This window comes from Carcharodon carcharias, chromosome 4, assembly GCF_017639515.1.
Source record: "Carcharodon carcharias isolate sCarCar2 chromosome 4, sCarCar2.pri, whole genome shotgun sequence".
In the NCBI taxonomy this organism is placed as follows: domain Eukaryota; kingdom Metazoa; phylum Chordata; class Chondrichthyes; order Lamniformes; family Lamnidae; genus Carcharodon; species Carcharodon carcharias.
This window is the reverse complement of record NC_054470.1, coordinates 69,045,099-69,062,354: the sequence shown is the minus strand read 5'-3', so window position 1 is coordinate 69,062,354 and position 17,256 is coordinate 69,045,099. Positions and strand designations below refer to the sequence as shown.

At 40.3% G+C, this 17,256-nt stretch overlaps 1 protein-coding gene and 1 long non-coding RNA gene across 3 annotated transcripts in view; one reads left to right on the top strand and one right to left on the bottom strand.

Annotated features, from left to right (window-relative positions):
• LOC121277298 overlaps positions 1-7,807 on the bottom strand; it is a 37,870-nt gene extending 30,063 nt beyond the window's left edge. The window contains exon 1 of the long non-coding RNA XR_005942852.1: positions 7,706-7,807. This is a non-coding gene — a long non-coding RNA (uncharacterized LOC121277298). The remainder of the gene's footprint in view (positions 1-7,705) is intronic.
• Positions 1-17,256, top strand: part of LOC121277296 (beta-1,4-galactosyltransferase 1-like) — a 58,898-nt gene that overhangs the window by 35,699 nt on the left and 5,943 nt on the right. For both annotated transcript variants that reach the window (XM_041186578.1, XM_041186577.1), the window contains 3 exons: positions 4,828-5,015; positions 8,751-8,873; positions 14,440-14,544. In XM_041186578.1, the coding sequence (XP_041042512.1) occupies positions 4,828-5,015; positions 8,751-8,873; positions 14,440-14,544 (416 nt within the window). The remainder of the gene's footprint in view (positions 1-4,827; positions 5,016-8,750; positions 8,874-14,439; positions 14,545-17,256) is intronic.

Genomic DNA, 17,256 nt, shown 5'->3' with positions numbered 1-17,256 from the left:
AGTTTTAAAACAGATTTAAAGGTTATGAGCAGAGAGGGATATAGGAAAGCACCAAGCTTGAAAAAACTCGTCCTTCCATCAAGTTGGCTTAAAACTGAATGGCACTCTATCGGTCGCTCATTTCTTCATCTGTCCAATTTTTCTTTGTAGATATTCATGCTGTTGGTCCTCAATGCCTCCAAGGGCAAATCCATTTCACAACCTCACCAGTTTCTGCATGTAGTTGCTAAATTTAAACTATCTATTTGAATCTTCCTTTTAAGTTTGAGTCTATGGCCACTGGTTCATAGGAACTGCAAACATATTATAGGATTCAGATTATTCATTTAAGGATCTTAAAAAATTTGAATATTATCCCTTGCTTTCTCCAGAGAGTACAGTCCCAGGCTCATTCTTTACAGCTCTACCTTAAGCTTGGTAGCAGTTCTTTGCATCACTGTGCCCATTCATTAGTTTATCCTTGTCATATTTGAGTTTGATCAACTGCAGAGATTGTGTTATGCTCCCCTTGAATCTCTAGATTTCTGGAACTTATGTTTTGCTCATTCAAAACAGTTCACTTAGATTTGATGGGGAACTTTGGCGACTTGGTGATGACATCTGTGAATGTCATTTTTGCATCCAAAGAATGAACTATATGCTACATGGTATGTCACTTAATTGAGCACAGTGTGAAATTGTTTAAGGATAGCAGCTGATTTCCCTTGGTGGCACTTCTTATTTGTATCATGAAGTTGAAGTGTCCTCAAAAAATGAGGAAGACCTTACCTGCAGCAGGTTACACAATAACACTGGGTTTTTCAGATTCTTTGCTTTATTAGCTGTATTTGAGTTTGTTAACGTTTGCAGGTATTATATCCTTGGAAATGTTTCCTGCTTTGATAAAATTGAAGTGTCTGATAGCAAATAAGATACAAATTTCTAATTATCTACCCTGTGTTCACAATGCTGTTGTTGGGAGGGGTTGTGGGGAGAACCAAACTTCTGGAAATGTCTTTTGTTTGTTTTAATATTCACTGCACTCATCTTTCTCTTCTTTTCCTTCCCCTCCCCCACCTCTGTCCCACTTGCTTTTTTTCTAGATCTGTGCTTGTTTCTTCTGTCTTCTGCAGAACATTTTGAGATTGTGAAGGTTGCAGTGGAATCTGATTGCACCTATCTCCCCTGCACTAGCTAGCTGAGATGGAGAAGGAAGAAATAGTCCCCTGCTCGGCTGGGCTCGGTAAAGTGGAATGTGCTATGTGCCCTTTAAGGAACTGGTAATTCTGGATACTGTATGCTTATCTATAATTAGAAGGAAAATGGCCCTTCATTAGAGGCTGATGTCGAGCCCTTGTTTTGTGTTAGACTGTGGGATCAAATGTACACTAATTTAATCAATTCCTTTTACCTTGTCTAATTTTTAGTGTAGATCTGATTTTTATAGTTAAATATCACGGTGCTTTTATAATTTCAGCAAGTATTTACCTAGTTAAAGGAGCAACTATAATTGATATGACTCATTAACCATCAGAAATTGTAGCAGCTGAATGCATCACGGTGTTTTAAAAACAAAGAAAGGCAGGGCATTCATCTACAGTGAGATTAGAAAACCTTATTTTCAGGACATTCTTGCTTTTGATCTGCTTTCCTTTCTTATGACAACCTTCTGAAACAGATTGATGGTAAAGCTTCCGTAGAAAGCCACACCAACTTGAAATCTGCACATATTATCTGGCAGCAGTAGCTCATTTGAAATCAAGATCACTATTTAGAGACTGGTACAAAACAAGGAAGATAAGAATGTTATTTCTAACTGTACTGGTGGCTGGTGAATTAGATTTCTTATCATGAAGTACAATAACATTTAGTGATGTGTGTAGAAATTATTGTATATCTTTTACCCTGAGAGATATTAGATTAATTCAAAATTGAAGCAGGCAAATTTTCAAAACCAAATAATCATGAGATTGAAATTTTGCACATATAACAAAGGGGGAAATTAATAATTTTTAACGGGCTGCTGGAAATAGTAAATTTCTTTTTGCCTGTCATCTTATGAACATGGTATATTTGAAACAGACTAAATTTAACCTACACCTACACTCACCATGATCAATGAAAGCTGGTGACCTTTAACAGGTGAGGCTAACCCAGCCGTTTGTGGTACATGGCAATGAGCTCTTCCGGTGGAATCATCCACCAACCATATTTTCTGTTGCTTGGAAGAGTCCAAGCAAGTGCCTTATTCTGTGTATATAATGAAAGAACTGTTCTACGTTTAGCCACATTCATCTTTGTTTTTTTTTAATTAGTGTTAAGAGAATCAATGTCACTTACAGAAAGGTGTAAGTTGACAATAGGGCCAAAACAGCAGTATTAGATTTTGGCAACAAAATCCCATTCTGTACAATCCAGTACTGTGGCTCGGGTCTTGGTGATTACAAATGACTGCAGCGTAAATAGCACTCCACATCTCTGTGCTAACAGTGTCATAAATTTCCTGCTTAAGCGTGCATAAAATCCTAGGTAAAACTGTGTACCTCTGTCTAAGCAAGCAGTGTTTATCTTTCTGATTTTTGAGTTGAATAAAGTTTTTGGGGAAGAGTCATAAGGACTCAAAATGTTAAGCCTGTTTTTTTTTTCTCCACAGATGCTGTTAGACTTGCTGAGTTTTTCCACCATTTCTGTTTTTGCTGTCAAGACAACCTGATAACAGCTCTGAAATCATCAGTCGAGCTGGGTGGCAGCAGCATGCAACATGGAAGTTGATTTCTGTATTAGAGGCAACATGTCATTAAGGAATATTTGGGGCAAAGGATGAGTCATAGAGCATGCTGAAAGTTCTCTAAATAAGAGTCCTGGGTTGTAGGTTGTCCCATGGGGAAAAATTGAGTAGAATTGGTCTATATCCTTTGGGATCTAGAAGAATGAGAGGCAGTTTCATTAAAACATATTAAGCCCTTAAGTTTGATGGGGTAGATGCCAAGAGGCTCTTTCCCTGTGGAGTGTCTCAAACTAGAGGCTATTGCCTTTGGATAAGGAGCCAGCCATTTAGGACAGAGAAATAGACATTTCTTTAGTCAGATGGCTGTCCATCTTTGGAATTCCCTATCCCACAGGGCTATGGATGTTTAGGCAAGACAGAAATTTTGGAGAGTTGAGGAATCAAGAGATATGGGGAGAGACATGGGATACGGAATTGAAGTGGAAGATCAGCAGTGGTCTGTTAAATGGTTGGGACAGGCTTGAGAGACCATATGGCTTACCACTTTCATGTTCTATGTTTACTGGTATTTTGAGAAAGTTGTGTTTTGGCCTGAATTTTCCCTGAATTTGTGACTAATCCTTTCCTCAAATGCTAAAGTATGTTTGTAACAATCCAAGGCATTTATACTAGTCTCTGTTCTTCTTATCCTGCTTCACCTGGATATGCCCCTTGCCACCTTGTTCAAAGTTGCCCCTCGCCACAATGCTTGGGGTCCTTCCCTTTTTTGTTGCAATGTGAGTGTCACTGGCAAGGCCACCACTAATTGTCTATCACTAATTGCTCTTGAGAAGGCCTTGATGAGCTTTCTTGAATTCTTGCAGCCTGTGTTAGGGAGGAAGTTCTGGGATTTTGACCCAGTGACAGTGAAGGAGCAGTGGTATATTCCAAGTCAACATGGTGTGTGACTTGCAAGTGATTCTATTCCCATGTGTGCTACATGTTGAACAATACGTGGAAGAAACAGAGTAGCAAAAGCACCAAATGTATTCTGGGTGGGGAGCTCCAATATCCATCACCAAGACTGGGTCAGTAATACCACTATTGACCGAGTTGGCTGCGTCCAGAAGGACATATCTGCCAGGCTGGAGCTGCCACAGGTGGTGATAGAACCAATCAGGGGAAAACCCTATTTAATCTTGCCCTCAACAACCTGCCTATCACAGATGCATCTGTCCATGGCAGTATTAGTAGAAGTGACCACTGCACAGCCCTTGTGAAGACTATGATCCATTTTTAAAATGTGCACCTTTTCCAATATGTGTGGCATTACCGCCATGCTAAATGGGACAGACTCAAACAAATTCAGAAGCTCAAAACTGGTCATCCTTGAGGTGCTCTGGACCGTCAGCAGCAACAGGATTGTAGTCTCTTGGCCCAGTGTTCTCCTCAATCTACCATTGCTATCAAGCCAGGGAACCAATCCTTGTTCAATAAGGAGTATTGGAAAGCATTGCAGGTGTGTGCACCGCCGGGCTTACCTAAAAATGAGGTGCCAACCTATGAACCTACAATGCAGAACTACATGCATGCTAAACAGTAAAAGCAGCATGGTATAGACAGGGCTAAGAAATCCTACAACCAAGGGTAAGATCAGTGCTCTACAGTCGTGCCAGTCATGAATGGGGGTGGGCAGTTCTTTCATAAAATGTGAATGTCACTGGCAAGGTTGGCATTTGCCCATTCCTAATTATCCTTGGTGATGGTGAGCCACCAAACTAACCGGAGGAAAAGGCTCCAAAAACTTTAGGTTTGAACTCTAGTTACATTGTCCTTTACAGCTGCCGCAGTTTGATCTAGAAATGGCAATCAGATGCCACCTTCATATGGGACAGTGTAAAATTGAGCTGCTGTTTCTCTGCCAATTTTGGAAGTTGTATGCAAACTCACCTTTCCAGCAATGGAACCCTGAACTCCAAATATTTAATGTGTAGCTTAAAAGTCGGTCTTGATTTCATCGTGTCAAAATTGCTGATGCATCAAGGACCTAAGTAGGCTTGTAAAACTTTTTGATTTAATGGTTTGCTAGTTTGATGTATTTAGTGTCGAGTGTTCTGTATCTCCAATTTAATTTTTTTCAGCACGGAGAAGACACTTTTAATCGTGCCAAACTTCTCAACGTAGGTTTTATGGAAGCTTTGAAAGTATATGACTACAGCTGCTTTGTGTTCAGTGATGTTGATCTGATTCCTATGGATGATCGAAATATCTACAAGTGTTACAGCCAGCCAAGGCACCTGGCTGTGTCAATGGATAAATTTGGTTTCAGGTAAGACTTCGAACGTGCAATTTTATTTTTAAATGGCTAGATTGCAAAACAAGTCCTTTCTCGTCAATTAACGTAAAGGACAGCAGTTCCTTCCTGAACAAATTTGAGAAGTGTAATTAGTTCAAAGTACCTTTTTGTTGAATGACTTTATAATTATAAAATCTTCTCAAAACTTAGCTCCAGTGTTTCTCAGCTTAGCATGGTGGTACTCCCCTGCTCCTATTGTGAATAGCATGTGAATAGGGAGCATACATCATTTGCTTTGGTTAAAGATCTGTGGGATTCACATTATCATGCACAGAGAGGAAGGAAGTATTGGGCAAGGAATTGGATGTCCTCGTTCTCTTTCAGTATTGATCACAAATTGATTTCGTCCTTCTGGTTCAGCCTCCTAACCAATAAAGACAAGAGTGAAGCTACAAGAGTATCTGATACTCCATAACTGCATCTCCTTGCATCATTCAAAATGGGTACCTGGGTTTAAAGGGTATAATTTATAATGCGGAACAAAGAAATGGCTGACCAACTAAATACATACTTTGGTTCTGTCTTCACAAAGGACACAGATAACCAAAAATGTTGGGGAACACAGGGTTTAGTGAGAGGGAGGAATTGAAAGAAATCAGTATTAGTAGGGAAATGGTGTTGGGGAAATTGATGGGATTGAAGGCCGATAAATCCCAGGGCCTAATAATCTACGTTCCAGAGTACTTAAGGAAGTGGCCCTAGAAATAGTGGATGCATTGATGGTCATCTTCCGAGATTCTGTAGACTCTGGAATAGTTCCTACAGACTGGAGGGTGGCTAATGTGATCCTGCTATTTAAAAAGGGAGGTAGAGAGAAAACAGGGAATTATAGATCAGTCAGCCTGATGTCAGTAGTGGGGAAAATTCTAGAGTCCATTATAAAAGATTTAATAGTTGAGCACTTGGAAAACAGTGGCAGAATTGGACAGAGTCAACATGGATTTATGAAAGAAAAATCATGCTTGACAAATCTATTGGAATTTTTCGAGCATGTAACTAGTAGAGTTGATGAGGTGGGTGTGGTTTACTTGGATTTTCAGAAGGCTTTTGACAAAGTCCCACATAAGAGATTATTGTATAAAATTAAAGCGCATGGGATTGGGGGTAGTGGAATGAGATGGATAGAAAACTGGTTGGCGGACAGGAAACAAAGAGTAGGAATAAACGGGTCTTTTTCCGAATGGCAGGCAGTGACTAGTAGGGTACTGCAGGGATCGGTGCTGGGACCCCAGTTATTCACAATATATATTAATGATTTTAGATGAGGGAACTAAATGTAAGATCTCCAAATTTGCAGATGACTCAAAGTTGAGTGGGAGGGTGAACTGTGAGGAGGATGCAGCGATGCTTCAGTGTGATTTGGACAAGCTGAGTGAATGGGCAAATGCATGGCAGATGCAGTATAATGTGGATAAATGAGGTTTGCTACCACTTTGGTAGCAAAAACAGGAAGACAGATTCTTATGTGAATGGCTATAAATTAAGAGAGGGGAATGTGCAATGAAATCTTGGTGTCCTTGTAAACCAGTTGCTGAAGGTAAGCATGCAGATGCAGCAGGCGGTAAAGAAGGCAAATGGTATGTTGGCCTTCATAGTGAGAGGATTCAAATACAGGAGCAGGGATGTCTTGGTGAGACCACACCTGGAATATTGTGTGCAGTTTTGGTCTCCTTATCTGAGGAAGGATGCTCTTGCTATAGAGGGAGTGCAGCAAAGGTTTACCAGACTGATTCCTGGGATGGCAGGCTGACATATGAGGAGAGATTGAGTCGGTTAGGATTATATTCGCTGGAGTTCAGAAGAATGAGGAGGTGGGGGGGGGGGATCTCATAGAAACCTATAAAATTTTAACAGGACTAGACAAGGTAGATGCAGGAAGGATGTTCCCGATGGTGGGAGAGAGCCAGACCCAGGGGTCACGGTCTGAGAATATGGGGTAGACCATTTAGGACTGAGATGAGAAATTTTTTCACCCAGAGAGTGGTGAGTCTGTGGAATTCTCTACCACAGAAAGTAGTTGAGGCCAAAACATTGTATGTTTTCAAGAAGGAGTTCGATATAGCGCTTGGGGGCGAAAGGGATCAACGGATATGGGGAGAAAGTGGGAGCAGGCTATTGAGTTGGATGATCAGCCATGAACACAATGAATAGCGGAGCAGGCTCGAAGGGCCAAATGGCCCACTCCTCCTATTTTTAATGTTTCTATGTATTGATATTTGCTTCACTGCTGAACCCCAGTCCCCCATGGAATGGCTGAGAAAAAAACCCATTGATCCCAGAATTCTTCTTAAGGGTTAGTTGATAAGGGTGAAGAATTCCCTGATGCACTTGTCTAGTAGACTACCCTCAGCCATGTAAAGTAAAATGGCCAACTGTGTAAAAGTACCTGTTTCCTAAAGTTCATGTAGAATACATCCTTTGCATATCTTCTATCTAGCTAAAGGATTCTGTGAGGTTCGCTGAGCACAAACGTACCTTTCAAAATTTGTGCTGGCTCTTTCTTTAGATACAGGTACAGTGTCTCAAGTCCAGCTGTCCTAAAACAGGCAATGTCAAAAAATTCAATTTTTTTTTTAAGCTGCCATGCATGAATCTTTATTATTATTAGGAGTAAAATAACTTAGCTTGTTTGGTTAGGTGCTGCTTCGGCACCGGTAACATACCAACTAATTATCAGCTTCACGTGTCTGCCTTTTCGTGTGCTCCAAGTAGTCCGAGTAATCCTTGACCTGACCTGGTCTGCTTCATCAGAAAACTGGCAAAATCTGAAATCCGGCCCCATGTTGCTGGTTACTGTACCTGTAAATGGTAATTTCATATGAAATTAAAGATGCTAAATTTTCTTGCCACAAACACTAAACTAGCTAACGTAATTATGCAGATCATCTTAGTTTTTAAACATACATAGGAACATAGAAGCAGGAGTTTGGCCATTCAGCCCCTTGAAGTTGTTCCAACATTTAATCAGATCATGACTGATCTGTATCTCAACTCTATTTACCCACTTTTGATCATATCCTTTCATAGCATTCTGCAAAAATAATCTATTGATCTCAACCTTGAAACTTTAGTTATCTCAGCTCTCTCCGCCATTTGGGGGAAGAGAGTTCAAGATTTCCATTGCCCTTTATGTGAAGAGGTGTTTTCTGATGGCTTAACTCTAATTTTAAGATTGTTCCCTCAAGTTCTGCTTCTCCTGGATCCACATAATGGTAAGTTTAAAAAAGAATCTCAGACTTTCCTAGGTGGCCCTATATGAGAAAGAAGAGGTTTTTACATTTTGTCTACAATCTAGGAAAGGGATGATTAGACCTTGCACAATAGGAGTATCAAAGGGTTCTTGCAACTTGGACCCATCAAGTCCTGTTTCTACACTTTAAACTGAATCTCAGTTTTATCATGACAGTTCCTTTCAGTATTTAAAAACAACCATATGAAAGTAATTTGACTTGAGCACTGCTATTGGGGGTCCTTTGTGTTAGTAAAGTTGTGCAGAATGTTTAGGAAGGTAGAGGGTTGGAAGCTCAATAAGATGTTACATCAGTTTCTATAATGCAACACTTGGAGATAAATAGAAGTACATTTGGAAGAGTGGGTTCTGATTAACCTTTAAAGTAGCTTGAGGCTTTATAGATTAGAAACCTTACTACCATCCTTGAAAGTGCTGAGAGATAAATTGCAAAAAAATTGTAAAATTCTTTGTTTCAGATTACCATATAACCAGTACTTCGGAGGAATATCAGCCTTAAGTAAAGAACAACATGAAAAAATCAATGGGTTCCCGAATGATTACTGGGGCTGGGGAGGGGAAGATGATGATATCTACAACAGGTGGGTATTTGTTTTAATTATGCTATAAAAAAACTAAAATTTAAGTCAACTCTATTCTGAATTATCCAGTCACTTTCTCTGTCTTCCTTATATCTTAAAGCTTGGAATAATGTAGGCTCATTTTAAAGTTTCTTTCCAACAGGTTTCCCTCTTAAGGCTGCTCTTTGTAAGTATCACCTAAACTAAACACAGTTGGATATTTCTCGCATTTAAAAAAAAAAATGACCCTGTTAACAGGATATGGGCATCGCTGGCAAGGCCATTTATTGCCTATTCCTAGTTTCCCTTGAGACAGTGGTGGGGTGTTATGTTCTTGAACTGCGGCAATCCATGTGGTGAAGATACTCCTACAGTGCTAATGGTTTTATTATTTTTAATGCAACTAAGTAGCTTGCTCGGCCATTTCAGCCAGAAGTTTAAAAATTACCCACGTTGATGTGGGTCTGCAATCATGTAGCTGGACCAGGCAAACAGTAAGTTCCAATCCCTAAAGCACATTAATGAGCCAGTCGGGATTTTAGGTAATTCAGTTGTTTCATAGTCACTATTACTGAAGCAATCTTTTTTGTTCCAAATTTATTTGAATTCATGCCTCCAGATTTTTAGTCTAGGCTTCTGGATTACTTCCACCATGTTATGGTATTGTATCTGCATCACAATCTAGACTGCAGGAAATGCTGTACTGTAGGTAAGCTACTAAATTGGTTTACCATCTGCATGCCCCAGTGGTTAAATGGATTTTTTTGAAGAAGAGCAGCAAGTTGTCCTGGTGTCCTGGCCAATATTCTTCTGTAAGTTCATATCATTAAAATAGCTTACTGGCCATTCACCTTTTTGCATGCAAAATGGCAGCCATGCACACCCACATATAAGTCGTCATTTCATTTCAAAACAGTTCTTTGTATATGAACTACTTTAACATATTTTTGAGAGATGTAACAAGATACTACATATTCATAAATATTTCCCTTTTAATGTTCAGGCTTGCTCAAAATTATAGCAATCAAACTATTAACTAGTATGTAGGGTGAACTTGATGAAAAATGGCTTGAATTAAGGCTGTGCCTCTTAACAGGGGCTTAACTGATAAGTCTGGCCTCTCCTGATGTATTGCATTGGAGCACCTATGTAGAGATACTAACACATGATGAATGCAAGTTGGGTCTAGGTGGCAAGACCATGAGCCAACTGTTCAGTTACCAGTAGATACATTAGAGATCTGAAACCAGGAATAATAATTATGGGGGAGGAGATGTGATAAACAGTACACTGCAACCCTTAAACCAAAACTGAAGCCGTTACACAATACAAACAGTTGCACTATCTCCTGTAAATTAGGACATATGGAAAAATATGCATCATTAGAGGAAGGAAAGGCTGATGCCTTTCCATGATGTAAAGCATGCTAAGATGAGGAACGTAAGAAGCCAATAGCAAACTGAACACAAAGTCAAGTGGTTTGTGTAAATGAATTTCTATTGTGTTGGAAAATCTGGGTCAATGTAGCTGTATTCAGAATATTGAAGGAAATTCTTAAAGATGAAGACTAAGAATTTCTTATGAGAGAGATAGAGTTTCAACAAAATTGGCTGACTGTGTTTACTAACGTCTGGTTGGGCTGTTGAGAAGTCCGTGAACTCTAACTCCGTCTTGGTCGCATCTGCCATTTATTGTGCAGTGTGGTGTGTTCGACCACAGTTTGCCTGTTTCTTCACATGTTAGAGTATAAGATAGATATTGTAAATTGTTTTATCTTTCTAACCTTGTATAATAGTTTATTTTTGTTCGTTCAAAAGGCATGGAATCTTGTGGCTTTATTCTCTGAGCCAGTGTTTTCAATCTGAATCTCAGACTTTGTCTATTTTAGACAAAACGTTATCGATCTCTAACTGGATCTTACTTTAAACTTTGGAGTCTGGTCTAGGATCATAACAATAGTTGCAGTTGTTGCATTCCGAAGTTGGCGGTGAAGATGAGTTCTTGTCCCCCCAATCCATAGAATGAGTGCAATTGACGTGAGCAAAAACCCAGCAGCTTTGAAGACCTCAGCTGGAATAACAGTGGGCCGAAGCGTTGTTGTTTTTCATCTGTTTGATCACTTGTTGCAGCTCTCCCATCGATGGTAGTTCACCCATGGATTCTGCCACAGTACAGGGGACTATAATCTGGGGAGTAGTGGCTGCCACTGTGGATTCACAGTTGATTTGTTGAAAATATTCTTCCTGGCGTTGACTGATGGCATCGTCATCCTGTGAATGAAGGGGAATTTAGCCATTTGAGTTTGGTCTATAGATGGCCCTGGTGGCTTCAAAAATGCTTTACATATGATGGTCTGCCTTTTGTTGAACCTCTCAGGCTTTCTCTTCCTACCACATGTTCTTTATCTTCTGGATTTGTCCATGAATGTCGACCACCTTGACTTGCTGCCTTCTTGACTTGTGACCTTGATGTTCTGCCAGGCATTGAAAGCTGCTTGTTTTTGTTCCAGGAGGTGACAAATTTCAGTATTTTCATCGAACAGGTACTAGTGATGTTTTTGCTCAAACTCTGGGCACAGGAGTCTAATACATCTGGCTTTATTTGGTCCTGGCTTTATTTGGAATTGAGTTGGATGTGTGAAGATTTTCCAGATTGGCTGCACTTGGAATTCCTCTCTCCAGCTAGGCTGCATTAAGACCGAGACATTGATCTTCCTTTTGGACTTTGGGCCTTGGTGCTAGGTAGATGTTTGTCACTGTTCGAATAATTCCACGATCTGTCCAGTAGATGTCAGTCCCATGCACGGATCAAGTGATAACAGACACGAACAATGACATAATCCAGGAGGTACCAGTGCTTTTATCTAGAGCGCCTCCATGTTTTTGTATCTATCCTTCTGATTGCTATAGGCCTCCATTGATGAGGAACTTCCAACACCAGTTCAGCTGCTCCATCTCAGCCTCCTACAAACTACGGCAGCGAGTGTTTGACAAAAAAGATCTCTGCAGATCATCTGAAACCCTAATGTACAGAGCTAATGTATCAGCAACACAGCACTAGAAAAGTTCCATCAGCAATTCCTCTGCACAATCCCCTGGATTCAGTGGGAGGACTGTCAAGCAAATGTTAGTGTCCTCCTCAAAGCCTGTTCCATAAGCATTCAGGCATGATTCCTGCAAAATCAACTTCAATGGACTGGGCATTGTTCTGCTGGCTGAAAAGCATCTCACCTGGCAAGTCCTATTTTCTCAATTCTCAAATGGCTAACGTTCCATGGAGAACAAAGAAAACTCTTCAAAGACACTCTGAAGCTCTCCTTGAAGCACAGCAGCATTTACATTAATGACTGGGAAGAGCCTGCTGCCAGTCATTCAAAATGGTGGCAACTTGTCCATCAAGCTGCATCATGCTTTGAGTCACAATGTCTTAATGATGAGGCAGAGCGGCGGCAGAGAAGGAAAGAGAAAGAAGCAAAGCCTGTACTCTGGATCCCACTACCTCTGTGGGTGGAGTATTGGCCTATTCAGTCACATGAAGACCCATGGCAGAAACTCGTGATCTTGAGTAGACATCATCCTCGAATCAAGGGTCAGCCAGCATTGTGTTGTATAGTCAAGAAGTGCAGTGTGACACTGTTAGATAATGCACAAGTGTTATACGGTGTGGTACTACCACGTTATATAATACATGTATTAAGAGTGGTTGCTGTTGTAGTTTTGGTAAACACAGCAGCCAAATTGTGCATAGGAAGATTCCACAAATATCAGCTTTGGTGATTTTTGAGGGTTATATGGTTGCCAGGCCTCCAGGAGACCTCCCTTTCTTGGAATGGTGATATAGGATATTTTACACCTATCTGGGAATCCAAATGTGGCTTAAGTTTAGCACTCCCTCAGTATTGCATTGACATTACAATGGGCTGGATTTTGCTGTCTGCAGCATAGCAACGGTGCTTGCCACTGATCATGAAAAATGCTGTCCACAAAGACGTAGTGATCTCTTCGCATAGATTCCCCTTTCTTGATGTCAGTTTGAATTGTTCAGCAACAGTGTGGTCATCAAGCAGGGTAAGCATTGATTACATTGAATGATTCTCGTAGACAGCAAACTTGTAATTTTTGAATTTTGCAGATAATGAAAGAAATAAAAGGGATATACATGCAAGATTAAGGTAGACGTTAAAATGTCAAACTTTTAAAGTAATTTTAAAGATTTTTTGGAGTTTCTTATACTTGAGTCATTTGATATTCAACAAATATAAAATTATCTTTTGGAGCCAGTGAAGTTGTTTAGCACTAATTATGGACTTGATATGCTGTTAAAAACCCAGTTATACCTCTTTCAAGATGCAACTTTTTCCAGGATTTTTATAGTGAAACTGACAGCTTAAGGGTGGAAGTTCCCATCCGCGCAATTTCTAATTGTGCTTAAACTCTTGAAGGAGAAAAATTTGCAAGGACATGGGGAAGTAATCCATTTAGGACTATCTGGATTGCTTTTTGAAAGAGATGGTGCAACATCGATGGACCGAATAGCTGCCTTCTATCCTGTACTATTTAATTGAATGTATTTTTAAGCTGAAGGGTGCAGGGGCTATTAGGCGTAATGCTACAGCAAATTCTGGCCCTTTACACAGATTTGTGTATTACACACAAAACTCTTAATTACTAGTACAGGGGTATAATGGCAATAATATCTTGTGCCTTTAATGTAAAAGTTCTGAAAGTGCTTCACAGCAGTGTTTTAAACAAAATCTGACACCATGAGTAATTATCAGATTTGTGAAAGAGGCAGGTGTAAGGAGCGTCTTAAAGGAATAAAGTGAGGCAAAAAAGAAATTCCAGATCTTCAGACTTTGGTAGCTAAAGGCATAGCTACCAATAGTGGAGTGATTAAAATCGGGGATGACTCAAGGGCAGAATTAGAGGGGCGCAGATATCTCGGATTGAGGGGCGGGGGCCATGAGTCTGAAGGAGATTAGAAAAATGGGGAGGAGCAAGACCAAAGAAGAATTTGAAAACAAAAATGCGAACTTTAAAATCAAGCATTGCTTAAGCAGGAGCCCGTATAGGCCAGCAAACGCAGGATTGACGGGTGAATGGACTTGATGTGAGCTAGTACAAGGGCAGCAGTGTTTTGGATGACAAGTTTATGGAGGGTAGAAAGTTGGAGCTGACCACGTGTGCATTGGAATAGTCAAGTCTCGGGATTTATTTGGAAGGAATTTCTACTAATCTTGACTGGATGCTGGACAAGCAGCCTGACAACTTAAGGACAGTGGAAGGGCTGAGAGAGGTGGTGGTACAGTAGAGTTGGGTGTTGTCAACATCTGAAAACACAGATTGCTTCTGCAAGTATGATGTCACTGAGGGAAAGCATGTAGATAGGAAACAGGAGCGGGCCATGGATAGATTATTGGTGACACCAGAGATAATGCTCCAGGAGTGGGTAGAGAAGCCATTTCAGATGATTTTCTGGCTGAGATTAGATAAGAATGAAACCAGTTTAAGTGCAGTCCCGCCCAGCCGGATAATGGTAGAGAGGCATTAGAGGAGTTAACTTCATTTTTTTTTTTCTTCCCAAATAGGATTGTTTTCAAAGGCATGTCGATTTCACGCCCCAGTGGTGGTATAGGGAAATGCCGTATGATCAGACACAACAGGGATCAAAATAATGCACCTAACCCTCAGAGGTACGTGATCTTCCTAAGTAACAAAACAGCATTGTAAATACTGAAGCACTCAGCTGGTCTGGAGAGAGAGAAATGGAGTGGATTTTAAGCTCAATTGAGTTCATATAATTTTTTCTCTCTGTATCGATACCTAACCTACTGCATTTATCCAGCATTTCCTGGTTTCAATTTCCAGCATTTGCAGTACTTTGTGTTGCACTGTCAATAATACTGTATGAGTCGGGGGTGGGGGGGAGGAAATATGAATAAATACCATCTTAAGTAGAAAGAGGCCAGGCAGAGGAATAAATTAACTTGAAGTTAGTTATGTACTTTCCTTACTAATCCAGTAGCAAACTTGGTTCATCCTTATAGCATGTCTTTGAATGACTTGCATGTAATGACTACAAGGATTTTCGAGCAATCCACTTAATATTCTGGGCATAATTTTCTCTTAACAAATAAATCCATGCTGGCTTTCCATAATTAACCTGCATTTTCCCAAGTTGCTATTAATTTTGTCCAGAATTATTTCTAGAAGCTTCCCTGCCACTGAGGTTAAACAGTCTGGCCTGTAGTTGCTGGGCTTATCTTTACACCTTTTTGATCAAGGATGTAACATTTACAATTCTGCAGTCCTCTGATTACCACCTTTGAGTCTAGAGAAGACTGGAAAGTTATGGCCAGTGCTTCTGCAATCTCCACTCACCTCCCTCAATATCCTTGGATAGCAATGTAATATTTGCTAACATCCAATCCGCTGGGACCATTCTAGAATCTAGGAAATTTTGAAAAATCATAATCAGTGCACCCACTATCTCTGTGGTTGCCTCTTTTAGAACCCTTAGATTGTGGGTCATTAGGTTCTGGGAATTTGTCTTTTAGTGCCTAAAGTTTCTCTAATACCTCTCTGCTGATGTATTACCTTAAGTTTCTCACTCTTATTGGTCCCTTAGCTACCCACTATTTCTGATACATAACTTGTGCCTTCTGTGTGAAGATAGGCACATTTGTTCAAGGTCTCTGCCATGTTCTCATTTACCAATATAATTTCTCCCATCCCTGCCTCTTAAGGGATCAATGTTTACTTAGCTACTCCGTATTGCTGAAAAAAAGATTTTTTTTGTCAAAGCTTTTCATCTTGCACTCATCAGGACAATTCACAAGAATATCAAATTTAAAGGGGGCAACAATTTATACTTCATGAGAAGTGTGTGCTGATTGATTGGCAAGTGAATTCTGGTAGAGGCATTTCCATGGGAAATGCACCAGTTGATGGTGACTGACAGTTAACTGCCAAGCATTGAAATTTATACCAGGTAGCTTGACTCTGATCAAGGCATTGCCCTGAGAAATGAACTAGTGAATGGCTGAAACTTGTTTAGTTGAAACAAAGACTTTTGCCTATCGCACAAATGAGTGCCAGTGTGATGCTAGGTGTGCAGGCCATACAAACCAGAGACTGGCGGATTGTATCAAACAGCATGTCCCTTCCACTGTTCGCAACAGGCATGGTACAGACTGTACCCAACCAGCCCCTGGTTGCAAACCTCAAAACAGTGTCCAACATTAGATGTAATTCTGCGATTGGACAACATTTGCTGAATGATCCTCCGTGTGCTAAAAATTATGCTGACAACCAATTTAAGATTGTAACTCGGGCTTGCAGTGTGGTGCTTTTGCATGTACTGAAAGCTACATTAATATTAATACCCTGTTATTTGTAGACAGAACATATGTACATATTGTGCCTATTTCAGCTAAACAAAATAAAGTGATAGCTATTTGCTGGCTCATTCCTCAGGAATATGGAACCAGAGCGAATGAATAGAGTTAGGATACAGATCAGCTATGATCTCATTTAATGTGTAAATGGCCTTCTCCTGTTCTTATTTATATTGTATGACCTCCTTGTCAGTTCTAAAATGAGGTGTCCAAAATTCCACCCTAGGGCCAGATGCATCTCTGGTGCAACAGCTGGTTCTACCAGGATTCCCACTTTGGCAAGGAGGACTGCAAATTCTAGCTTGTGGGGTTGGGTGGGGGGGGGGGGGGTCAGATCTCTTACTTGTTGTTCTATTCTGTTAAGGAGCAAGCTTTATGGAAGTTATGGGCTTTGCCAGAAGTTCTGTTGCTAATAGGCACCAGGTTGCCTCAGTGAAAGGATACTTGGGGAGAAAGCTGATTACCTTGCAGAGGTAACCAGGTATCTCCTTTTGGGAGATACAGGTTTGCGGCCCTATTTCTACCTGCTCTTTTTGAGCCACCTCTGCTGCATTCAGGAGCAACATGGTGTATCTTCAGCACTCTGTGTCCGTGTATAACTTTATCATTCCTCCATTCTTCACTCGATTCCCAGAATGCTATTTGACATTTCTGTGATCTTATCTAGGGGCACATTCGCTATCTGGGAATTGTTTTTTTGAACTCCTAGATTACTCTTTCAGCTTCTTGAATGTGTACTTCTATTGTTTTCTTTTCCTTCCAGTTATCTCCACATTAAATTTAATTAGCTACCTGTCTTCCCATTCCGCTAACCTGGTTATATCTTCCTGCACCTCTTGTTGTAATCTTTGCTGTTAGCCAAGCCATTTTTGTGTCATCAGCAATCTTCAAAATGCGAAGCCCAATTCCAAATTATCTAATATATTCAACTGGATCCAGCACAGACTCTTGGGGTAAGCATTTTTTACCTTTCTCCAATCCTAACAACTTTGTTTCAAGTAATTCAAC